The 25,398-nt window shown below is 45.3% G+C and overlaps 1 protein-coding gene across 2 annotated transcripts in view; it reads left to right on the top strand.

Moving 5' to 3' along the window:
- Positions 1-1,266: 1,266 nt before the first annotated feature.
- ACER2 (alkaline ceramidase 2) overlaps positions 1,267-25,398 on the top strand; it is a 33,477-nt gene continuing 9,345 nt past the window's right edge. The window contains exons 1-4 of one of the 2 annotated variants that reach the window (XM_040962747.1): positions 1,267-1,524; positions 13,800-13,914; positions 14,555-14,696; positions 22,786-22,923. In XM_040962747.1, coding sequence (XP_040818681.1) covers positions 1,417-1,524; positions 13,800-13,914; positions 14,555-14,696; positions 22,786-22,923 — 503 coding nt within the window. In that variant the 5' untranslated portion in view covers positions 1,267-1,416. The remainder of the gene's footprint in view (positions 1,525-13,799; positions 13,915-14,554; positions 14,697-22,785; positions 22,924-25,398) is intronic. The other variant, XM_040962749.1, reaches the window with a different exon arrangement.

Raw genomic sequence — 25,398 nt, 5'->3', positions numbered from 1 at the left:
TCTCTGTGTAACTCTGCCTTTCATTTACATACATGAGTCTTTTTAAAAAGCACTCCTTCAACGAGAATTTTAAAATTCCAAGTACAAAACATTATACAGTCCAGTGCAATGGCTTAGTGAATAAATTCTCCCCTTTCAATGGGATCCCATATAGGTGCCAGTTCATGTCTGAGTTGCTCCCCTTCCCATCCAGCTCCTTGCTTGTGGCCTAAGAAAGCAGTAGAGAAAGCTTCAAAACCTTGGGACACTGCACCTGCATTGGAGACCCAAAAGAAGCTCCTGGTTCCTGGCTTTGGTTCAAGTCAGCTCTGGAAATGCGGCCACTTGAGGAGTGAACCAGCAGACCAAAGATCTTCCTCTCTGTAAATCCTCTTTCTGTGAACCTGCCTCTCCAATAAATAAACAAATCTTAAAAAAACAAACAAACCCACCCAGAAGTCTAAGGTGAGATTTTTAATGCTGACTTATACACAAGCACATATTTCATTAGCTGTTACAGTGCAAGTCCATAGCTTTGGAAAAATCACTGTAACCTTGGTAGATCATCACATCGCTAACAGGGAAAAGAGTTTTGGCCTTGCAGACCCCCCACCAAGGTGTACAGGCCAGAGCAAGGATATCCTCAGGGCAGCCATCCACTGTCCAAGGCCTCTTCTGCCACTGTCCTCAGACCTGCCAAGGAGATGCTCTTCATGGCCATGTTCCTGTTCACTCCGGATGACCTGGAGCCTTTCACCTGTCACCGCATGTGTCCTCTGTAGGCTGGCTGAACTTTGTCGCTGTGCTTGAGCTCCTACACCGTAGACTCGATGTAAGTCTAATACCAGGTGAGTGAGGGCTGGCAGTGAGTGGGGAATGGGTGGTCCAGACCTTGTGGTGGGATGTGGGGAGAGCTCGCCGAGCCTGCCTTTGCAGCCCAAAAGGCCTTTCTGCCTTGGCGACTGAGTCTTGTCCTCCTTGCCTCGGAGAAACCCAAATCATTTCCTTGGCGTGAACACCTGTGTCCCATGTGTGGCAAAGTCCGATCGGTGCCACCTCTCAGAGTCTGGTTTCTCCTTTTACATCTTTGCCACGGGAGGGCCCTGGTGGTTTTCACATCATCTGGAGAATGCCTATGAGTCGGAGTCAGAAGGTAAGTGCGAGCTGGTCCTAAGGTCTTGGGCTGGCCGTGAACCCGGTGCCCTCGGATCCCGCCCCAGGGTGGGCGTGGCTCCTGGGGGCGGGGCCGGGGAGGGGTCCGCGGGCGGGTCGTGTTCAGCAGACGGGGCGGAGCGCGGGACCGGCCAGCGGGGGAGGCGCCACATCCGGAGGCTGGCCCGTACTGCATAAAGCCGCCGCGGCCGCGGGTTGCCTCTGCTGGCAGCTCTGGGTTTTTCTCGCTTGCAGGAGCAGCTGCTCCAATGCCCCAGAGCTGCCATGGGCGTCCCGCACTGGTGGGACCAGCTGCGGGCTGGCAGCTCGGAGGTGGACTGGTGCGAGGACAACTACACCATCGTGCCTGCCATCGCCGAGTTCTACAACACGGTGCGGGTCGCGGGAGCGGGCCGCCGGGAGGGCAGCCCCCGTGCGTCGCGGCGGCTGAGGGCTGGACGTGGGTGTCTGCGTGAGTGTGCGGGCGTTCTCTCTCCAGGGCCAGAGACGACCCACGCCACTCCTCTGTGCGCCCTTTCTTTCTCCACCTGCCCTTTCCTGTCCCTGTTTCGGACGTTTGCGCTCATCCTCTGCCTGTCAATTCCTTCTTGATGGCCCTATTGTCTTGTTTGGTCCCTACCGGTTCCTGGGTTCCAGGTCAGCGTATTCTCTCGGTTAGGGTCAGTTGGGGATGGTTGAGCAGCCGGGACAACTCCCTTCCTCGCCAGGATGCCTGTGGCGTGACGCACTTGGGGCACATTGTGCGTTTTTGCCTTGAATACCTGTTCCCGGAGTGTGGGGAAATGTGGGAGGGCCCTGGCAAATCTCAGGGGGCGGGGCGCACTCCCACTAGGCTAACGTGCCCACTCCCAGGAATACCGCAGTAATACGAGTTCTTTTTGTTCAGAGTCAAGTTAGCTACTACTGGTCCTTTTCTTCTTCTTACCTTTGTTTTCCGCTCTCCCACCTGCTCTGAACACAGTTCCTCAGGCCGTGTTCTCTCTAGTTCTGAAACCTGTCGGAAGGCACGGCAAGCGTGGGAATGACAATGTACAAGCTTTCTGGACTTGCCCAGGCCGTTAGACGAGAGCAAGTGCAAACTTCTCTGCTAGAGAATCCTTCGTACTTTCCGCCTTTATGGGAGGGAAAAGTTCCTTTGGGAGAGAGGAAATGCTTTTTTTTCCTCTGTGAGGGAAACTCACTGTTCTGGAACCCAGTGTAGTACTTCGCTGGGACATTTCCGTGGCTTATCTTTTCACTGCCCAAACACGGAAAACAGGAACTTCTGGTTTGTGTCATTGTTTGAGGTTGTTTTTGAGGATTTTCCTCCCTTGGATTTGCAGGAGAGAATGTTCTTGGAAGGAGTCAGGTGCTTGTTGTCTAGAAGAATCTGGGATTGTCTGCCTCCCGGTCTTTAATTCACTCAGCGAGAAACGGAGGGTCTTGAAGAATAAAGTCAGGCCTGGTTTCTGGCAATAACTGAGGTCTCTACTGTCCTTTCCCCTCAGAACTCCATTGGCTGCCCTCCTGTTTCTGTTTTAGGACCAGGTTAGTTCCTGGAGAAAAGCTGGCCCTGTGCGGTCTTTGGTTAGGGATAAGATTCAGATGGTGGTGGCCCAGCTTCACCTGCTGTACGGCTTCTGAGGGCAACCCATCAGGTGTAGACAGGTACACACAGAGGGCTGGGGACTTTCCACAAGGAGCGACACCACTGCTGCCTCACTTTCTCCTTCTGTAACTGGCAGGTGCCCTGGGATACTAAGGACTTCATCCGAGATAGAGAAGGGAGGACAGCTGGGGTGACGGGTTCTTGTATCTGGGGAGTCTGAAGCCTTGCAGAAGGCCCAGCCCTGGCTGCTGGGGACCAGACCTAGAAGGCAGCTGCTCTCAGCTTGCCTTGACAAACTTCACAGTACTGGGTGAAGGGAAGATTGTGTCTTTAGTTTTAATCTGGTCCCATTGGAGCAGTTTTGTAGTAAGTGCCAAGTGTTTTTTAGATGTGAACTGCTCATCTTCAGTTGCAGTATTTGTGCTCAGAGCCTGGCGGTGCGTCTGACAACCGTGTTTTCGGGAATTGCTAGGGCAGTGTTGACAGTGTAAGGTCCCGGAGCCGTGCCTGGGAGAGGGAGGCTGTGTTTGAGTGTAGATCCAGAGATTTCCTCCTTTCCCAGGGCCTTTCTGATCTTCTGATGCTTATCACAGGACATGCCAGTGTTTATCTTACTTCGAGCCTATAGCAAAACCTCAGTGCAAATGATCTGTGATGTAACAAATCGATAGCATTCATCTGGAGAGGAATGAAAGGAATTGACTGTGTTGGATTGAGAAATAATGGGGACAAGGATCTAGAACTTTCTTATTGGATTTCAGGGGACACATCAGTGCTGGAACTTGGGTTGCCTCTAGTTACTCTTTAGGGTGTGCTGTGAGTTGAAGCTCAGCTGGGTGTTTTGTTATTACTCAGGCAGTAGCTGCTATTTCCTATGTCCATTCATTAAAGGAGGAAATTGGGGCTTGAGTGGCTTTATAATTTGCTGAGGTCAAGAAAATGGCAGAACTTGAATTGGAACTTGGCCTTTTAAAAAATTTACCAAGATAGCGGTCTTCAATACACTTGAAATGCGACCAACTACCTCAAGGATATTTGGTTATAGTATAGGTGTTTGTTATTCAGTAATTCTCTCTTAAAAAAGATTTATTTTATTTTTATTGGTAAGTCAGATATACTCAGAGGAGGAGAGACAGAGAGAGACAGAGAGGAAGATCTTCCTTCTGATGAACCACTCCCCAAGTGACCACAACAGCTGGAGCTAAGCTGATCGAAGCCAGGAGCCTGGAACTTTTTCCAGGTCTCCCACATGGGTGCAGGGTCCCAAAGCTTTGGGCCGTCCTCGACTGCTTTCCCAGGCCACAAGGAGGGAGATGGATGGGAAGAGGAGTTGCCGGGATTAGAACCAGTGCCCATATGGGATCCCAGCACATTCAAGGCGAGGACTTTAGCCACTAGGCCACGGTGCTGGGTCCAATTATTCAGTAATTCTTTTTAAAGATTTACTTATTTTTATTGCAAAGTTAGATATACAGAGAGGAGGAGAGACAGGAAGATCTTCTGTCTGATGGTTCACTTCCCAAGTGACCACAATGGCTGGAGCTGAGCTAGTCCGAAGCCAGGAGCCAGGAACTTCTTCTGGGTCTCCTGCATGGGTGCAGAGTCCCAAGGCTTTGGGCTGTCTTCGACTGCTTTCCCAGGCCACAAGCAGGAAGCTGGATGGGAAGCGGGGCAGCCGGGATTAGAACCAGCGACCATATGGGATCCTGGCGCGTTCAAGGCGAGGACTTGGACCACTACACTATCGAGCCAGGCCCAGTAATTCTTGAGCTCAGTAATTTTTGTGCTCAAAGTTCCTGTATTGGGATAATTTTGTCTATAGGATAAAGCCTATGATGTTTGCTGTAAAAAGTTTGTTTAGTTTTTGTGGTTGTTGTTGTTATTGGTCAAACAAGTAATAACATGATCTTCATGATCTTGTTTTAATAAGTTTGGAGCATGGTAATTATAAAATATGAAATATCCTTTTTCCTATATCTTTTGGACATTTTCTAGGTATATAAAAAGCATATGTATGTGTGTTTGCATGTATGATTTGTGTATGTACTATGTATATAACACACTTAAAGATTTTCAACCCAATCAAGATACTACTATAGAACCCTGTTGGGCCTGGCGGCGTGGCCTAGCAGCTAAAGTCCTCGCCTTGAACACCCCAGGATTCCATATGGGCACCGATTCGAATCCCGGCAGCTCCACTTCCCATCCATCTCCCTCCTTGTGGCCTGGGAAAGCAGTCGAGGACGGCCCAAAGCTTTGGGACCCTGCACCCACGTGGGAGACCCAGACGAGGCTCCTGGCTCCTGGCTTGGGATCGGCGATCGGCGTAGTACCAGCCATTGTGGTCACTTGGGGAGTGAATCATCGGACAAAAGATCTTCCTCTCTGTCTCTCCTCCTCTTTGTATATCTAACTTTGTAATAAGAAATAAAATAAATCTGAAAAAAAAATCCTGTCCATGTTTTGCTTTTTTCACTTAATATCTTGTGGGTAGTCCCATTTTGGCTCCTATAGACCTGCCTTCCTCTTCACAGTGTCTACACAGCACTTCATGGAGTGGATTGGTCATAAAGTGCCTCACCAGTCAATCCCTTATCAATGGACATTTGCAGTAGTATCCCTTTTGTGGTTTGCATTTTGGTTTCTGTAAGGAGAGGCAATGAATGTCCTTATTGATGCATCCGGGTGTCCTTTTCCAAGTAGCAACTATGGAAGGGCGATTACTCAGGCAGGGCAGTGTTCATTTTAAATGCTGGTAAGTTTTGTTAAATGGCCCACCCGAGAGAGTACGCTGATTTCACTCCCACAGACAGTGTTTGGGTGTATGGAGCATTTTGCTTTTGAACTTTGCAAATCTCTGTTGCTGCAAATCATGTCATCATTTTTTGCTTCAGCCAAGTCCAAATATCTCTTCCAAGAATATGTCATTTCCTTTCACAACCTTTTATGTCTGCACATTTTGTACTGTTTCTTTTACATGCAAGTCTTATTGACTTGCTTTCCTTTTTATGTTTCATGTTTCAAGTGCCTCAGCGGCTGGCACTAACTGCACCAAGTCTAGGATGTGCTATTTACCCACCAGGCTACCAGGCTTGCCCTTTGGGGTCTCTGATGCTGTGAGTGACTCAGAGTACCAGAAAGAGATAAAGTGGTGGTGGAAAGTCTTGAAATAAAATATGCACATAAAATCAGTTCACGATTTGTGAGCTCTGCCTTCATCAGGAGAAGCTGGGGTGGAGTTTTTGTTGAAGAGGTTGTTTGTGGTGGCTGCTTTCCGTTCCAGCTTCCTGCTAATGTATACCACAGATGTGACAGCAGTTGTTTAAGGAGGAGCCATCCATCTAAAGCAAATAGGCCAAGTTCTGGGTTTCTTGCGTAGGCCTGGACCAGCCACGGCTGTTGCAGGAATCTGTGGTAGGAATCAGTAGATAAAAGGTTTGTCTGCTTTTCACATAGGGATTACATAAAATGAGGAAAGTAGAGCTCTCTTTATATGGTGAAGTCTATGTCCCAGGGCTGAATCTGTCTATGTATGCATTTGCTGGGTGTTTGCTGTCCTGCAGCGATGGACTTGCTGCTCGGAGCCAGTAACAACACATGTGGACTACTGACTGATGGTCAATAGCCAAAGTTTGTTAGTGGCATCAGGCTTTCATAGACTGAGGGTAACAGAGGATGAGGGAGTATTGAGGAGCTTACATAGTTCCTATAAGCCTGTCTACAGAACCCATCAATTGTTTCCACACACTTGTCTGAAAATATCTGTCTTTGTTTTATATATCCAATTAATTGTTCCCATTCGAATGATATCCAATCAGTTGTCCTCCTACAACTGGGCAATTCTAAGTGCCTGTCCCGGGGAGAGTAGATCTGTGCATGTCATCAACCTGGTCAGGCCCATATAGTGAGAGGTACAAGTTACTGAGAGGTCAGTAGAACTCTGCATGGGATCAAGTGCACTGTAGTGCTGGGGGCTTGGGACATTTACAAAGCTTCTGAGTGATCCATCTTCTTCTGGGTTTTTTACCTGAGGCTTTTCTGATTTTAAAACAAAGTCCCATGCTTGGAGAACCTAATTCAGTCCCAGGTAAACTAGGACAGTTGGTTATCCCCGAAGCAAAAATGTGCCAGTGGAAAGAAAGGTTATGAATCAGCTTGTCAGTGACAGCCTTCCGCTGGTGATGGGCCTGGTGTTCACAGAGCCTGCAGCCTGCTTGTCAGTTTTCTTCCTGTTGCTCTCCTTGGGAAAGAAAGTGCATGTTCAGATGCATCAGGATGAGATTGCAGTGTGTTTGTGAGAGTATTTTGGAGCAAATATTACATAAATTCCTATTTATGAAAATGAGGTGTTTCTAGAGGAAATAATTAATGTATTTTAAATTTGTGGTTTCCTATTGATTAAAAACAACAGCCTTGCAGGCATTTATCAAATTAATTCCCCCCAGGGATAAACCAACAGCAGACCTTCAAAACACCCCTGGGCTGTGTTATTTGACATCACTGACCTCCCCCTGCCTCTAGTTTGAGATCAAGTTTCTTGGAGATGGAGCCATTGAGTCTTTTAATCAGGACTCGTTTACTTTTTGTTCCTTCCTCTTTTTGTCTTGAGGAGAGGCTCCCTTTAATTTGACATTTCCTTTCCCTGTGTTGATGTTTTTAAGAAACATGGGGGCACCAAGCCGGGCTCGGTTTGATGGGCTGTGTAGAAGCTATAACAGCTCTCAGGGATATTTGGGAGCTTATGCCAAAATGGGGCTTCTAATGTATGACTTAGAACCTATTTTCAAAGTATTCAAATTTTACCACTGGCGTAATAACTTTGTGTCTTTGGGAACAGTATGTGAAAATATCTACTATGTTTTACGTCTAAAAAGGTTTGTTTACTGATTTGAAGAAGGAATCATAGATAGAACTTAAAAGAGAGAAATCTTACATCCCTTGCTTTACTTCCCAAGTAACTACAACAGCCCAGACTGGAGCAGGTTGAAGCCAGGAGCCTGGAATTTGATCTAGGTCTCTCACGGGGTGGCAGGGCCCAAGTTCCTGGGCCATCTTTAGTGACTTTCCTACGTGCATCAATAGGAAGCTGGATTGGAAGGGAAGCAGCCAGGATTTGAACCAATGCCCATATAGGATGCTGGTTTTGCAGATGGCAGCTTTACTTGCTGTGCCACAATGTCTGCTCCATAAATTCAAAAAGCGTTTATTGCGTATATTGCTGATGGTAACATACTGGTGAATTGAGGGAGCCATTTGGGGACCATCTTGGCAGTAGCTAATTGCACTTACCTATAGCAAGAGAGTGAGAGGATTTAATAGTTAAAAATTAAAATATATTATAACTTCTTAGCATGGTAGTTGGAGTGTAAATTAGTGCTCCTTTCACTGGATAATGGATAAATAAATGCTACCACCCATAGCACTTATAGGCAAGTGAGCTTAACCTATGCTGAGTTGAAAAAGTTTGTAATATTACTGATGAGAAAAGGAAGTGGCAGAATAGTGTTGTAGTGTGTGACACATTATCAGGGGAGTTGTAAAAGTGGAATTAAAATAGAAATTTATTTTGGAACAAACACTTTGAGATACATGCATCACTTTTTATACTACTTATTTTTGGGCCTGGTGCGGTGGCCTAGCAGCTAAAGTCTTCACCTTGAACGTGCTAGGATTCCATATGGGCACCAGTTCTAATCCTGGCAGCTCCACTTCCAATCTAGCTCCAGCTTGTGGCCTGGGAGAGCGGTTGGGGACAGCCCAAAGCCTTGGGACCCTGCACCCACGTGGGAGACCTAGAAGAAGTTCCTGGTTCCTGGCTTTGGATAGGCACAGCATCAGCCATTGCACTCACTTGGGGAGTGAATCATTAGACAGAAGATCTTCCTCTTTGTCTCTCCTCCTCTCTGTATATCTGACTTTGTAATAAAAATAAATAAATCTTTAAAAAATAATAATACTTATTTTCTGTGAACTTTCAAAAGATCATTTCTACATGTCATATTCATGTAAATGGAAAAAAAAAATAAGTTGCAGACAGAATCTAGTGCAGCAGTTTTTTCCTGGGAGGAGGAAAGAAAGACTAGATTTGTACCCTACGCCTTGTTTGTTTGTTTGTTTTTAAGATTTGCTTATTTTCATTGGAAAGGCATATCTTTACAGAGTAAAGGAGAGACAGAAGGAAAGTTCTTCCATTTGCTGGTTCACTTCCCAAAAGGCTGCAACAGCTGGAGCTGAGCCAATCAGAAGCCAGGAACCAGGAGCCTCTTTGGGTTTGCCATGTGGGTGCAGGGTCCCAAGGCTTTGGGCTGTCCTGACTGCTTTCCCAGGCCACAGGCAGAAAGCTAGATGGGGAAAGGAGCACCAGGGACATGAATTAGCAATCATATGGATACCAGTGCTTGGAAGTGAAGGGTTAACAAGTGAACCAATGCACTGACCCCACGTACTTCTTGTTGTGCAGGAAAGTCACTGAAGTGAGAAGGATCAGGTTTTAAGTTAGCTATGATGTGACAATTCACTTTTCCTTCTCTTTCCTCTTCACCTCCATGCTCTCATTTTTTTCTTGCTCTTTTACTTTTATAGTTTCTTTTTTTTTAAGAATAATTTTATTTTTATTGGAAAAGCAGATTTACTGAGAGGAGAAGCTAAGATCTGCTGGATCATTCCCCAAATGGATATCCAATGGCTGGATCTGAGCCAATCCAAAGCCAGGAGCCAGGAACTTCTTCTAGGTCTCCCACGTGGATGCAGGGTCCCCAGGTTTTAGGCCATCCTTTGCTGCTTTTTCAGGCTACAAGCAAGGAACTAGATGGGAAGTGGAGCAGCTGGGATAGGAATCAGTGCCCTTATAAAATCGCAACACTTGCAGAGGGAGGATTACCTAACTGAGCCATCATGCTGGGCCCGACTTCTATGTTTAACAAAAGGAAAACCCTAAACTTTTAAATCATGCAATAACTCATGTGTACAGTTTGGGGTGAGGAGTTAAGCTGAGGTCTGATTGTGGGGTGTGTTTCTGGGGTTGGGTATCCATCTGGGGTAGAGGAAGGAGCAAGAGGCAGAATGGCCAGCAGCCCAGCTCTCTGGCTAATTACTTTGGGGATCTTGGGCATCCTTGGATCTCTTCTGGGCGGTTACCAGGGAGTAGTTTTGAGGATCCTTCATTTTGCTGTTTTGGGTGTCCAAGTTTTAAATGATTCTACTGAAAGTTTAAGGCTGTGGCCCTAACAGCAAACAAAAGCCTAATGTTCAAGAAAGGTACTTAGACTTCTCCGCATTCTTCCTTTCTGTCTTTTTCCTTATTTTCAAGACTGGAAGTTGAATACTACCTGGGATGTCACCGTTATTTTGTCTGTATCCTCACCCAAGTTCACTGTTAGCTCATAGAGCTTCCGCATGGGAGAGCGAGGAAGATTGGATCAGAGTGGAATGGGAAGAAACATTGCTTTCTCCAGAGTGCTGTGTCCTCACTAGGCATTTTAGGCCTGGATTTTAACCAAAAGTAGCAGCAGCACTGTTCCCATCCTGCCTGCAAAAAGATCTGGTCGTCTTTCTGATTTATCTCATGCTATATTTTTCTCTTTTTTCCACCTCTTTTCTAAAAATTATGGCATCTCTAACCCTTCTTGTACTTAGACAGTGGTAGAGGTAGGCTGAGGGTGACATAGTTTGGTCATTCAGGCTGCAAGGCTTTGCCTGTGTATTCTGCCCCACAGTCTGAGGTTTGCTGAAGCATTTTATTCAGTTGTGTGTCTGTGTGAAAGCCCTTCTGTTTTTCGTGCTCCTTCTGTTTTTCAGTTTGAGCTCTTATGCTCATGTTCCTTGGAGGCCTCCTCTTGTACTGCCTAACATGGGTGGCCAGTCCTTTCTTTTGCAGGCCTTTGTGCTAATCGCTCTCCAGATTTCATCAACTACCCCATAAGCCTGATTGTTGATGTTCTTTATAATTTTTGTTTGGTGGCCCCCTCATTGTCTTCGTAATGGTGTTGCTCCTTTAGACTTAACCAGTTTTTTCGTATTCTGCTCACCTCCTCTGTGTGCACTGTCCTGCTTCTCTCAGACGGGACTTGAGGAGCTGAGTAACTTTACCTTTTCGTACTTGCTAGGAATCTCTTAGTTTTAAGGTCAAACCAAAATCAAACAAAACAAAACAAAAAAAACCCAGAACATGACAAATATTGGCAAAGATGTGAAGAAATTAGAACCCTTGGATATTGTTGGTGGGAATGTGAAAAAAAATCGTCTGTTGAGAACAGTTTGATGGTTCCTCCATAAGTAAGACAGAATTTACCCTTTCATTCAGCAACCCTTAATGGATGAATGGATTAGCAAAATACAGTGTATTCTTGAACTGGAATAGTATTCAGCTATACAAAGGAATGAATCTGGATGCATGCATGAGTGACCTCAGACACGTGCTGGAGGAGATGATTGGCTCAGCCCATAAGATGCTGCTTGGGCTGGCTGCATCCCCTGTCGGAGTGCCTAAGGTCTAGCCTTGGCTGTGCTTCCAGTTCAGCCTTCCTGTTGATGTGTACCCTTGGGAGGCAACAGGAGGTGACGCAAATTGTTGAGTCCTTGCCAGTCCCATGAGAGACCTGGATTGGGTTCCGTGTTCCCGGCCCCTGCCAGGCACAGCCCCAGCTCCCGTAGGTATTTGGAGAGTACATGGAAGGATGGAATATCTTTGCTCTTTATGCCAATCAAATAAGATGAAAATAAGTATTACACATTAAGGCTTAAGAAAGAAAAAGAAAATGTTAGGTGAAAGAAGCCAGACACAAAAGATCACTTTTGGTATGGTACTATTCACTTGAAATATCCAGAGCAGCGAAAGATTCTGGTGACCAGGGTCTACAGAGGGGAAATGGGTACTGAGTGTTTAATGAGAATAAGGATTTTGCTTGGGGTGATGAACATATGCAAACTAAATAGAAATGATTGTTGTCATTTTGAATATAATAAATGCTACTTGAAACTGGCTAGTTTTTTATTTAAAGATTTACTTTTATTTGAAATGCAGATATACTAAGAAAAGGGGAGAGAGACAGAGAATCTTCCATATGCTGTTTCACTCTCTAAATGGCTGCAGTGGTGGCAAGAACTTAGTTGATTCTAAGCTAGAAGCCAGGAGCCTCTTCCAGGTCTCCCACATGGGTGCAAAGCCCCAAGGGCTTGAGCTACCCTCCACTGCTTTCCCAGGCCATAAGCAGGGAGCTGTGTTGAAGTGGAGCAGCCAGGACTTAGAACCGGCACCCATATGGGATGTGGGTGTAGAAACTAGAGGATTAGCCTGTTGAGCCACTGTGCCAGCCCCAAACTGGCTTATTTTATGTTATATGGATTTTATCTCAATTTTTAAAATTCAGGAAAAAATTATGATTCCCTAAGGATAGACAAAAATCAAGCTAACAGAAAATAATTTGTTTTAGATTTATTTAAAAAAATTTTTATTAGAAAGGCAAATATACAGATAGGAAGAGAGGCAGAGAGAAAGATCTTCCGTCCGTTGATTCACTCCCCAAGCTGCTGAAATGACCAGAACTTAGCCGATCCAAAGCCAGGAGTCAGAAACTTCTTCCAGGTCTCCCACGTGGGTATAAGGTTCCAAGGCTTTGGGCCACCCTCTGCTGCTTTCCCAGGCCACAAGCAGGGAGCTGGATGGGAAGTGGGGCATTCAAGGTGAGGACTTTAGCTGCTATACCACGGTGCTCTTCCCCACTTAGTGATATTTTAATAGTGGTTATTTATTTGATGGACAATTTTTTTTTAGCATGTTGCATTAAGATATGTTTTTAAGTTTTATTTATTATTTTTTTTGAGCTAAGATTTTTTTTAAAGATTTATTTATTTATTGGAAAGTCAGATATACAGAGAGGAGGAGAGACAGAGAGGAAGGTCTTCCATCCGATGATTCACTCCCCAAGTAGCGCAATGGCCCATGCTATGCCGATCTGAAGCCAGGAACCAGGAACTTCTTCCAGGTCTTCCACATGGGTGCAGGGTTCCAAAGCTTTGTGCTGTCCTGGACTGCTTTCCCAGGCCACAGGCAGGGAGCTGGAAGGGAAGTGGACCTGCTGGGATTCGAACTGGCACCCATATGGGATCCCGGGGTGTTCAAGGCGAGGACTTTAGCCACTAGGCCATGCCGCTGGGCCCTGTTTTTAAGTTTTACACATGATGAATATCTACTGGATATATAACAAAGGCTTTAGCCCACATAAATTATCATCAATTCATTGCTTAAATTTAAATTTATTAGTGAGGTGATGCAGAAAGAGGGAGAGAGAGAAAGAGAGATCCTGTCCATTGCCTGCACAGCTGGGCTAGTGCTGGAGCCAGAAGCTGGGAACTCCTTCCAGGTTTCCCAGGCAAAAAGTAGGAAGCCAGTTCTTTGCATCACCACAGCTCTGTCCTGGAGTCTGTATTAGCAGGAATTGAACTTGAGTTCTGAGATTTGAGATGCACGTGTCCTAACCACTAAGCTAAGCTGTCACTCCTGATATTTGAAAGGTGAGAAGGAACCTCTGCAGATTTGATGTTTACCTTTGTAGTTGCACCTCTGCAGGCTTAAATTAGGTGAGGAAGGGGGAGTCCAGAAAGAATTCTCTTGATCTGGGCCCAGAAGAAAATGTTGGCTTTTTTGTCAGGTTAGAGCTGGAAGACACCTTGTTATGAAATGATGATAATTATTATCATTATTACTTTGTTTGGTATAGACCTTGTCCTGAAAAATAGAACTGCAAACAGGTTAGAATGCTTCATAACTGATCTGTACAGAAACCCAGTAAGAATTCTTGGTTCTGTGAATCAGAAGAAGAGCCTTACACTTCCTAGCCTGCAGTGTTTCCAGAGCTGCTTTCGCCATCGGGAGCCCTGGAATGGGTGTTCCCGAGACTGCCAGTTTTTCTGGTTTCTGTATCTGCAATATGAAAGTGTTGCAAGAGCCGGAGTAAAGCAGAAGCCGCATTCATGCAAATGATGCACTTGGAACAAGCTGCTTTCTTTTTTTTTTTTTTTTACTTAATATTCATTTTTCCATTTTACGTTCCCCCCCCAGATCAGCAACGTCTTGTTTTTCATTTTACCGCCCATCTGCATGTGCTTGTTCCGTCAGTATGCAACGTGCTTCAACAGTGGCATCTACTTAATATGGACTCTTTTAGTTGTAGTGGGTAAGTGGACTCGCTCGGGAACGTAGACGGAAAGGGAGGAAGCGGGATTCTGTACACTTCCTGTCCCTGTTGAACATAACGTTTTGTAAACTAAAGTCACTCTGACGTCTTCACAAACTTTGTCCCTTGCTTGACGACAGCAGAAGGGCTCTTGACTGATAACAAAGTACACTGTAATTCCCACTCAATTATATTTCTAGTAGCCTTACAATTTTAAAAAATAAATATTAGATCCCTTATTGTTCTATGAAATACTTGTGTAATTTCCAGTCCTTTCCTAGGCAGGTTAGGAATGTGTAACAGTGAGGCCATGCTGCTTTTATCTGCTGCCTGTTTCTATGAAGTCACACTGGATAAAGACAGAGGGTGTTAGCTGAGGAATCATTAAGGTGGCTCTGCTTGAAATTCCTTCTAGGCTTGAGATAAATGCCTGAGCAGTATGGGTTTCTTCCTTCAGTTTTCTGTTTTTCAGAGTGGGAGAGAGAGGGAGAGAGAGAGAGAGAGAGAGAGAGAGAGAGAGAGAGAGAGAGATTGTGGTTTTGATAGCAGTTGATGACAGGTCTGTCCTTAAGTACTGGATAGAATTTCCAAGTCTCTTCTCCTATGGTGATCTTTTTTTATTGGTTGTAATTGATTCTAGGAATTGGATCCGTCTACTTCCATGCAACTCTTAGTTTCCTGGGTCAGATGCTGGATGAACTTGCAATCCTCTGGGTCCTGATGTGTGCTCTGGCCATGTGGTTTCCCAGACGGTATCTACCGAAGGTTTTTCGGAACGACAGGTAAGCTTAAACTAAATATTTCTACATTTCCCACAAGGTGCAAGAACCAGTGTGGTGATGTGCCCTCTCCTTTCCTCCTGCTTCCTTTCCTGCCCTTCCCTCTGCTCCCCTCCTTTCCCCTGTCTACCCTTCCCTCTCCCACTGTGTGTGTTTCTAAGCTGAGAGTCCAGAATTTCAGGAAGGCATGGCTTTTCATATCTATCATGTTAGGATTATATGTTTGCCCAACTACTAAATATTTTTGAGCACTTCTTTTTTTACTGTACATTTTTCATACTTTATAAAACTCTAAAACAAACAGCAGAATCTTTTTCTTTAATGAGCTTACACTGAAGTTGGAGCAATTACAAATGAACAAATAGATAATTATATTGCTAAGGTATGATAAGAGCTGTAATGAGAAAGGAGGCTACTAAAGGTTTAGCAGTGACCTGGGGTGCGAAGAGTATGATCATGAGAGCTGGGTGAGATTTGTTACTGTCCTGAAGCACATGGGAGACACAGCCTAATAAAGATGACAAATGTTCCCGGAACGCATCACTCACACATTTCTCTTTAGGATGTGTTGGTATGTGTGTGCAGGTAAATGATCTAAAATATGAATTCAGAGAAGCGTTCTGTGTGTGCTGAGGGAAAAGTTATACCAGGAACATGGAAGAATTCATCTCAGACTCTGAGAAAGAACTGCCGCTAGGCAGCAGTTAAGGCCCGAAGCCACTCCCAGAGGACTGGGCTGGAGGAGTACCTGCAGGAAGTGCAGAATGTGCAGTGTAGAACTGTGCATGTGACATCCTCATATTAGAATGAATAAATACAACTCTTTTTGAGTGTTTATTTGTACACTGAAATCCTTGGGCAGATGAGGGCGTGTCCTTGAACATGGCAGTGGAAAGAGTTTCCACTTTCACCTCTAATCTGAATTGGTCTGAGCGATTTTATGAGGTGCACGTGTGAATTTCTTATGAAAGCCTTCACATCAGCAGAAAAGGGATGCTGTAAAATGTGGCCAGGCCACTTTGGGCTGTCTCCAGGTTCTAATCTTGCTTGGTTTCCTTATTCTACCTCAGGGGAAGCCTTGTGAGGCTGGAGAAGGGGACCAGGGTAAGAGCAGAGACAGAGGGCACTGTGTAGGGTGTTGTGCTAGTAGGAACTGTTTGTAAACAAACCATTTCCCTTCTGGTTTTTCCCGCTATCTCAGGAGGAGCCCACTAGTACCCTCAGTCCTTCTCCTGAGCCTGGGAGTATTAGGCTGAGAGTTGAAGAGCTCCTTTCCCTGAGATCTCATTTTTCAAGTCTCAAATGTATGCCTTATGTAGAAACTTAGAAAACTCAACTTGGGGACTGGCATTGTGGCACAATAGTAAAGTCATTGCCTGTGACACTGGTATCCCAAATGTGTGCTAGTTCATGTCACAGTTGCTCCACTTCTTGATTCAGCACCTTGCTGATGTTCTTGGGAAAGTAGCAGAGATGGCTCAAGTGCTTGAACACCATGGGAAACCTAGATGAAGCTCCTGGCCTCCTGGCTTCCTGGCTTCAGCCTGGCCCAGTCCTGTCCAGTGAAGCCATCTGGGGAGTAAACTAGCCCATGGAAGATCGCTTTTCCTCTGTGACTCAAATAAATAAATCTTTAAAGAAAATGACTCAATTTGAACACAGAATTTAGTCTGTAGTGACTGGAGAAGGGTAGGGAGGGCAAAAGGGGAGATTGGGCAGTGGGTACAAAATCACAGAGAAAATGGAGTTCCTGGTGGCACACAGCATGATGGAATGATTGTAGTTCACCAGAACATATTTCATGAGTGACTAGAAGAAGGTTCCTCCAAGTCCTGGAAACCACGCAAGGAGCAGGAAATCCGAGCAAGGGTTTTGTTTACTTGCTTGTGGCATTCGGGAAGCCTGGGTGGGAGTTCCAAGTGACAGTTTTTAATGTGTTCATTACAGAGCACGTTTTTCTCTTGTTAATTGGAGATAGGAGTAGGCATGAGGAATGTTGTTATGAACAGGAGAATAGAATGACACTGGCGACTACAACTCACCAGCTTTGATGATGACAATGGTGGTAGGCATGGTAGGCATTTGGGACAGCATCTTAAGACACTGCTTGGGAGGCCCACACCCCATCCTGGAATCCCAAGTTTGAGTCTGAATTCTTCCAATTCCAGTTTCTTGCTAATGCTTGCTCTGTGATGTAGCAGGCAAGTCAAGTGCTTGAGTCCCTCCTGCCCAAGTGGAAGACTGAGATTGAGATGCTAGCCCATGCCTTTGGCTCGACGCAGCCTGGGCTGTTTCTGACATCTGAGGAGTGAATCACCAGTTAGAAGATCTCTATAGCTCTGTCTCTCTTCCTTTCAAATAAAAATAAGCACATATGGGGCCAGGATGGTGACACAACAGGCTAATCTTCCACCTGTAATGCTGGCATCCCATATGGGTGTGATTCATGTCCCAGCTGACCCACTTCCAATCTTGCTCTCTGCTTATGGTCTGGGAAGGAGAGGAGGATGGCTTAGGTTCTTGGGCCCCTTCATCCATGTGGGAGACCTGGAGGAAGCTCCTGGCTCCTGGCTTTGGGTCTCAGCTCCAGCTATTATGGCCGTTAGGGAGTGAACCAGTGGATGAAAGATCTCTCTCCATGTCTCTTCTTTTTCTATAAAATCTTTCCTTCAAATAAAAATAAATGTTTTTTTTTAAAATAAGTATGTAAATAGAAAACATATTTGAAGGTAGAGATGTCTGTGATAACTTGGGGTTTCTGTTGCCAGCACCTGCAGAGCTTCTCTGGAGATGATGTGAGGATGTGAACTATGGATCCTCTTTGCGGAGAGAATCCTTCGGAGGCTTGAGCCAACATGGGGATCTAGTCTGGCCTTGGAAGACCCTCTGCACTTGAATCCTAGTTTCATTGCTTACAAAGTATACCCCTTATCGTGACTGCTTTCTTATCTGTGAGCCTACGTGAACAATGCACTGATTTTAGGCAAGATTCCTTTTTTTTTTTTTTTTAATTGAAAGTCACAGAAAGAAGAAGAGAGAGAAATATCATTTATCCAAATGTTCATTCCCCAGATGCTGCCATGGCTAGAGCTGAGTCAGCCTGAAGATGGGAACCAAGAACTTCTTCTTTTTATTTTTTTAAAGATTTATTTATTTTTGTTGCAAAGTCAGATATACAGAGAGGAGGAGAGACAGAAAGGAAGATCTTCCGTCCGATGATTCATTCCCCAAGTGACTGCAATGGCTGGTGCTGTGCCAATCCGAAGCCAGGATCCTGGAACTTCCTCCAGGTCTCCCACGTGGGTGCAGGGTCCCAAGGCTTTGGGCTGTCCTTGACTGCCCAAAGCAGGGAGCTGGATGGGAAGTGGAGCTGCTAGGATTAGAACTGGTGCCCATATGGGATTTCGGTGTGTTCAAGGAGAGGACTGTAGCTGCTAGGCCACCGTGCCGGGCCTGGGAACCAAGAACTTCTTCCAGATCTTCCATGTGGGTGCAAGGGTCCAAGGCCTTGTGCCGTGTTCTGTTGCCTTTCCAGGCACATTAACAAGGTGTTTGATTGGTACTGGAGTAGCTGGAACTCAAACCGGTGCCAACATGGTGTGCTGGCACAGCAGGAAGAGGAGTAGTATGCTGGCCCCTCAGAGTTCTTTGAAATGATTCTGCAGGGCACTTGGCATAGGAATAAACAGTGTGATGAACTCTTTTTTTTCCCCCGCAATTGTAAGCAGAGGAAATTTCTGGAATTGTTATGGGAACTAAAGGGGAGACTGGGCCTTGGAAAGTTTGATGAGCAAAGAAAGAAATGGTGCATGAGAGAGAAAGGGAAGTGATGGGCTGAGCTCTATTTACACTCCTTCAATGTTCCAGTGATGATGAGGACAACGAAGCCAAATGCCTGTATGTGCGTGTCAGTGTTAGTCATGAGGGACAGGTGGCAGTTCTGTTAGGGACATGCCAGGCCAGCCTGAAAAGCTCATGTCAAAACCAGGTTCCTACAGACCAGTGTGGTCTACTGTAGCTGCTTGGACTTACCAAATAGGCAACACTTGTCCACTTTTTGTGGAAGGGGAAGAGTGTGTGATCTTGACTTTTCCTGAATATTTTGAAATATGCATTGAGAGTATTTTCAGCGTGACATTCCTGGTGAGCAGCCAAGTGAGTTCGTATCAGACAGCCATGGCTTCAGACTTGGCTTTGAATAACAATTCTTGGGGGAAAAAAACCATGAAAAACAAACTAACAAAAAACTGTGAGACCTCATTTTGCTCATCTGTAAAGTGGAAATAATAAAAACATTTACCTCATGGGGCCAGAAATAAAGGGGAAATCTATATAAAATGTATATCTAGGAAAAGGACTCCAGAATCTTTAGGGCATTCCTCCATATGTTAATAGTTATCAATAACTTTGAGGAAAAAAGAACAAAGAGTTATTATAAGCTAATTGTTACTACCTTAAAGATATTCACCCTGTGGGAAACTAGGATGGGGTTCCTGGTCCAAACCTGGCTGTTAGAGCCATTTGGGGAGTCACCCAGTGGATGGAGGGTCTGCCTCTTTTACTCTTAGGATGATTGAATGAATAAATAAATAAATACATAAGTCTTTTTAGAAAGATGTTCTTCCTGTGTGCTTTGATGCTTTTTACCTTTTTGAAATCTAGTGACATCCTTACCGTATAGTTCACTTTGTGTTTTGAATCCTGAATGGCTAGACGGCAGGCTGGGATCTGCCTATCCTGCCAGCGCATTTGCGGGATCTCTTGGGGCTTGAATCATAAACTCTCTGGGCCTTGGTAGCTTGTCAGCATTAGACTAGCTCTTGAGGTCCCTTTCTGAGCCAGATGCTGCTGTGCCAGCAAGGACTGGCTGTGCAAAATACGTTATATTTTAGTCCCAAAAGATAATTGAAAGCAGTTGATTTTAACCAGGAACAGTTCCGCTTTTTGAGGGATATCTGTAAAATTTATGGGCATGTTTGGGACGGCAGTTCACAGTGATGGGAGTTTTTAATCATCCATGAATTCCGTATCAGTTCAGAAGAATTTTTAAAAGGGTATTGCCATGTATTTGTTGTAAAAAAAAGAGACAGAAGATCTGAAAGGGTGGACAACCATTGCTTTAAAAAATAACTAGTGGTAACAACAAAATTAGCTTTGCTGTAACCATCTTGTAATGATACTCAAGGGTGGGTAGATTTTGGTGGAGAATATGGGAGCAGAGTCCCCTGAGCTTGTGTTCCTGTCTGGGCCCATAATGGGCTACAAAGTTCAGCACAGGTCTGGAGACTGAGGGAGGGCTTGCCTATCATCACCATGTAGGAAGCATCTTGTCAGGACCCTTTGTTCCTGGGTGTTTCCAGCTGTCTTCCCCCCAGTGGCCTCTGGTGACCCTGGAAGGTGCTGGGCTGTCTGGCTTCCAATGGTTCCATGACCTCTGTTTCTGCTGGTTGCAGAATTGTGGTCTCACAGGGTAGCCTTGATGACCGGCACATTCCTTCATGTCCTCTGCAGCCAGTGTGGGGAGGGCGTTGCTGATGGCGTCCCTGAACATGCCATGTTCCACAGAGCTTGTTGCTGTTCCAGTATTTGGCAATGCCATGTAGAGATTTGGGGAGTTGTATTACAAGTTGGGTCAGAGTCTCCCTTGTGTGGGATGTCAATGATATTAGTATTTTATAAAATAGTCTTTATTCTCAACATAAGGATAGTGGCAATCATGGATTTTATTATCATATAACACATGCCAGGTACTGAGTTAAGTACTTTTAATGTTTATAGGAATACCATGAGGCAGGATGTTTTTATTTTTTTACAAAGGACATGTTTCAGTAACATTACCTGCCAAAAGTTCCACAGCTACTAAGTGATGGGGGTGAGTTTTGAACTCACATCTGTGTAACTGAAACACTTGTGCTTTAAAAAAGTTAACTGCTGACAGAGAGAGAGAGAAGAAAGGAAGAAAGCAAGCAAGAAAGGAAGAAAGAAAGAGAGGAAGCAACGATTGCATGCCCATTCTCTGGATCATCACTCAAAGGCCTGCAGTGTCTGGGGCTGGGCTTAGGTGAAGCCAAGAGCCAAGAATTCCATGTAGATTTCCAGTGTAGGTGACAGGAATCTACTTGAGCCCTCACTGTCTGCCTTAGCAGTGAGCTAGAGTCAGTTATTAAACCCAGGCTCTCTGATACAGGAGGCGGGTCTCTTAATTGCAAGCCTAACTGCTGTTTGCAAAGCCTGGCCTTTCAATCACTGTGCTGCTTGCTCTATTCTGTGCTTGAATTCTGATCTGTTGGGTCTATAAAAGGGATACACTTTTCTAGTTATACTGATCTATCTTAAAAAGTTAGGTAGTATAGGCTTGGTGTATAGTATAGGCCTAGCGGCTAAAGTCCTTGCCTTACATGCGCCAGAATCCCATATAGTCACTGGTTCTAATCCCGGCAGCCCCACTTCCCATCCAGCTCCCTGCTTGTGGCCTGGGAAAGCAGTTGAGGACAGCCCAAACCCTTGGGACCCTGCACCCAGATGGAAGACCTGGAGGAAGTTCCTGGCTCCTGGCTTCGGATTGGCTCAGCTCCGGCTGTTGCAGACACTTGGGGAGTGAATCATCAGACAGATGTTCCTCTCTGTCGCTCCTCTGTGTATCTGACTTTCCAATAAAAATTAAAAAGTCTGAAAACAAACAAGCAAGAAAGTCAGATAGTCCTGGCACATGTCGTAGAACCTCAGATCCGTTGAAAGAGTTGTTGTGGGTCTCCAAAGGCCACGAGTGTGATGACTGACCTGCAGTGCTCTTCCCCAGCTGCAGCGAGCAGCCGTTCGTCCAGCAGCTGAAGAAAGCCAGCAAGGGTCAGGGGCAAAACACAATTCTCCTGAGGATTTGCTGCCTGGGTCCTTTCCCATATATATTTTTTTCCTCTGTGAGAGGTTCAAAGTCACAATGCCTATTCATTCCAGTCAGATAGTTGACAGCTTGATCAATGATTTCCTGTGCCTTGATGAGAAATGGTTTTCCTATTTAAAATATTCATTTGTATATTTTGAAGGGTCAATGCCCTTTGATTTCTTTATAACAGAGTTTCATGCAAATTCATTTCTTGACTGTGACCTGTTCCAGAGCTCTAGGCCAAAGTAAGTTGTGCTAATGAGGAATAGCAGAAACTTCAGGAAGCCCATGTGCCTCTAAGTTCCAGTCATGTGAGAGGCCTTAGGAACCCTCTGGTCCAGAGTAACGGAAGTGTGGTCCTGAGAGAGAAGGGACATGTGCAGGATCACGTCGTCCCTTCAGCCTCTTTTCCCAGAAACGGCCTCCAGGGAGGGGTGTGAGGCTGGCTCCTGTGGATTTTCTCAGACTTGTCACGTCTGAACTTGCCAGCACAGATCCAGTGTGTATTAGACTGGTGGCCTGTCAGTAAATATGGATACTAGTAGATTTTTTTCCCCTTAATACCTTTAGTTTCCTGCACTAGTTACTCACGATGCTCCCTCAGAGGACATTCCCTCCTCCCTCCCCCACCCCCCTTTTTAAGTCAGGAAGCTTTATGGTTTGTTAGTGGTCTCTCTTTTTTTCAAGAAAATCAAGCATGTTCCCCTGGTAGCGTAGAGGTTGGCACACCGTGTCTTGTGGACCACCTGGGTCCTGTTTTTGCAAATCCAGTTTTCTTGGCACTGTCATGCCCCTTTGTTTACTTGCTGTCTCCCGTGGCAGAGTGGAGTAGCTGCATCACAGACCTTAAGACCTGAAAACCTGAAATACTTGCTCTCTGATGCTTATCAGATTATCCCAAACTAGCCATAGAACATCTGAAAAAAAAAAAAAACACAGAAAAACGATGTTAAGAAAATGACTAGTATATTTTACCCATAGAAACTTGAGTTGATTTCAGTGCCACTCCTGGCGAAGTATTTTGGAAATCTCTGATGATTTCGTAAGAATGAATTCATGGAAGTAGAATTTCTGGGGCAGTGAATGGGAATGGTATTTAGATCCTTGGTTTTTTCAGCTCTCAAGATTAGCACGGTCTGTACCTTGTCAGCATTCAATGTACAAGAATTCCTTTGCTAATGGGTTTGGTTTTATTTCCTTGGTTTTCAGGGGCAGGTTCAAGGTGGTGGTCTGTGTCCTGTCTGCAGTTACAACGTGCCTGGCATTTGTCAAGCCTGCCATCAACAACATCTCTCTGATGACCTTGGGGGTTCCTTGCACTGCACTGCTCATCGCAGAGCTGAGGAGGTGGGTATCACCCTTTCTGCCCACTACTGAGGCTCCTTGTGTTGGGGCCACGTGAGCTCCTGGCTCCTTTGCTATCCTTGAGTATGGAAGAGGAACTTTATTGTTTGTGAAGGATTGGTGTCTGACTGCTGGATTGTATGCAGACTGGGTGTTTTGTTTAAAATGTTAATGATCTCATTTGTGGAAGGAGGGGAACAGCTGTTTAGCCCAGAGACAGCAGTTTGTCCCAGTGATCAAAAGGTAGCTTATCAAGAACATCTCAGTGCACAGACAACTGCCTGGACTTAATTCTGTAGAAAGAATAGCTTTACTATTTACAGAAACAAGGAGAAATCCCAAAGAAATTATGACATTCATACACACAATGAAAAAGGAGAAAGAGGCAGGGAAAGTAAATTTGTTCACACAAGGAAGCATTCACTTCAAGTGAACTATTGTTGAAAGGCACCTTCTCAGACACTTGATGTCTTTACAAGCTATCCAGTAAAGCCTTTTCTATTTGTGTTTGCATTATTCTGTGAAAAGTTATATACATAGAGTTCAGATTGATATCCAAAAATGTTTTGGCACTGTGTGTCTATCTTCTAGTTACAGCTAAGATAGATCAAGTTGATGCCCTTATTTTAATTCTCTTTGGAAATGTTGCTTTTTCTTTGAGGCTGCCTTTTAATTCATAATTTTTCTCATTGTTGTGGACATTGGTTTTCCCAATTGAGGTCTGTTTCCTTGTGGGTGATAGTTACTTTTGCAACGTGTTCACTCAGCTCTTTCCCTCTCTTTGTCTTGAGAGGCAATATCACCTTTCTTTCTGATTGTTTGACCTGTGAGAGTTGCTTTGCTTGTCAGCCTTAACAGGCAGGGGCAAAGGTGGTGGTAGAAGTATTGAACTTGTAGTGTAACAGCTGAAGGATGCTGTCAGCTCTGCTCTTGGCCTCTTAGAGTTGTAGCCTTCAAGGACTGGGAAGATAAGAGACTTGTTTCAGAAACAGGCTGAAGTTGTGATGAGTTCTTTTTATTTTAAATATTGCTTACATAGTTGAGAGGGATGTATACCTATATGGGCCTCCAATTAGGATGGGCATGGTCAAGATATGGAAGAAGGTGGGAGGGACAAATGTTTCAGTTCCTTTAATTCTCTTGGTCTTCTGGCAGGAGGAGTGTGTGTGGGGGAATGCAAGGGAGCCACTCTTTGCTGTCAAACCTTATGGGTGATGGTCATTGGTTATTTAGAGACCTTGATGTGGAGCATAATTTGAGGATGTTATTTGAGTTGTCTTAATAGTTCTGAGACATTGTTGGCTTTGTTGTACTAGGGTTGAGAAAATCTTTCCAAACTCTATTAGCTGACCAAGTCCACCTTAGTGTGTATCACAGACCTAGACACTTGCTGCAAATCTTGGCCAGGAGACTTGTCCAACCTATTCTGCTTTCCATCCTCTGATGAGGCACTGTTGGCCTAGATGAACTGGCTAACATCTCCCCTGTGAGGATCTGGGCATACTGTCCTTTGCACAGGCATCAGCAACTGAGGAGGCCCAGTCCCAATATATGTACTCTAAATCATACCACATATATTGTAATTTCCCCTGTGGCTAGAGTTTGAGTCCCGTAATCTAGTTTGGGAGTCCCCCAAGAAACCTCATCTGGGATGACCTCAGACTTGACTTTTGTGTGTGCCAGCTAGTGCAGGGTCAGCTTCAGTCTCTTACTTGCACTAGCCACTGCACATTATTGGTGGATGCAGCTGCTTTGTTAGTTCTGCCTTATACAGACTGACAGGTGCTATGGCCTAGTCCAGCTTAGCCCAGCCCAGGCTGCTATAGGTCTGGTCATCATGCACACCAGTGGGTGCTGTGGCATAGCAGGAGAGTTCCTCAAGTTCCTTTTCCGAGCCTGTTACCAGCCCTAGATCTCATAAGTGCTGGCAGATGTTGTGGCTCAGCCTGACTTGCCTGCACCCCTTTGCACTCTCACCAGTGGATGAAACAGTCTAGCCCAGCCTGGCCCACTCCCAGATCCAGCTCTCATGTGACCTGGAGGGTACCATGTCCTAGCCTGACCTAGTCTGTACCCATTCTGGTTCTTATGAACAATAACAGATCCTGGAGCCTAACCTAGTCTGGTCTGTCCCCATCCCAGCACATACAAATGCTGACGAGTGCTGCAGCCTTGCCTAGCCTTGCCGCCCTGGCCTGGCCTGGCCTGCCTCCAGCCCAACTCCATCTTCTTCCCAGCAGGAGCTGCAGGTTAGCAAGAGAATACCCCAGGTTCTCCTATCAGGCCCTGCTCCCAGCCCCAGATCTCACAAGTGATGGTGGGTGCTGTGATTCTGCTTGGCATGATCTGCTCTCAGTCCTGGCCTTTGCATGTGCCGGTAGGTGCTGTATCATGGCAAAGTCTAGGTTCTTCCCAACTCTGGCTCCCTCGAGTGTCAGCTGAGTTCCTGGTTTGTGGTCCAGCCTGGTTAGACCTGTC

Source organism: Ochotona curzoniae, unplaced genomic scaffold, assembly GCF_017591425.1.
Source record: "Ochotona curzoniae isolate NIBS_2020 unplaced genomic scaffold, NIBS_Ocur_1.0 scaffold_3208, whole genome shotgun sequence".
Classification (NCBI taxonomy): Eukaryota; Metazoa; Chordata; class Mammalia; order Lagomorpha; family Ochotonidae; genus Ochotona; species Ochotona curzoniae.
This window is presented reverse-complemented; position numbering and strand designations above follow the sequence as displayed.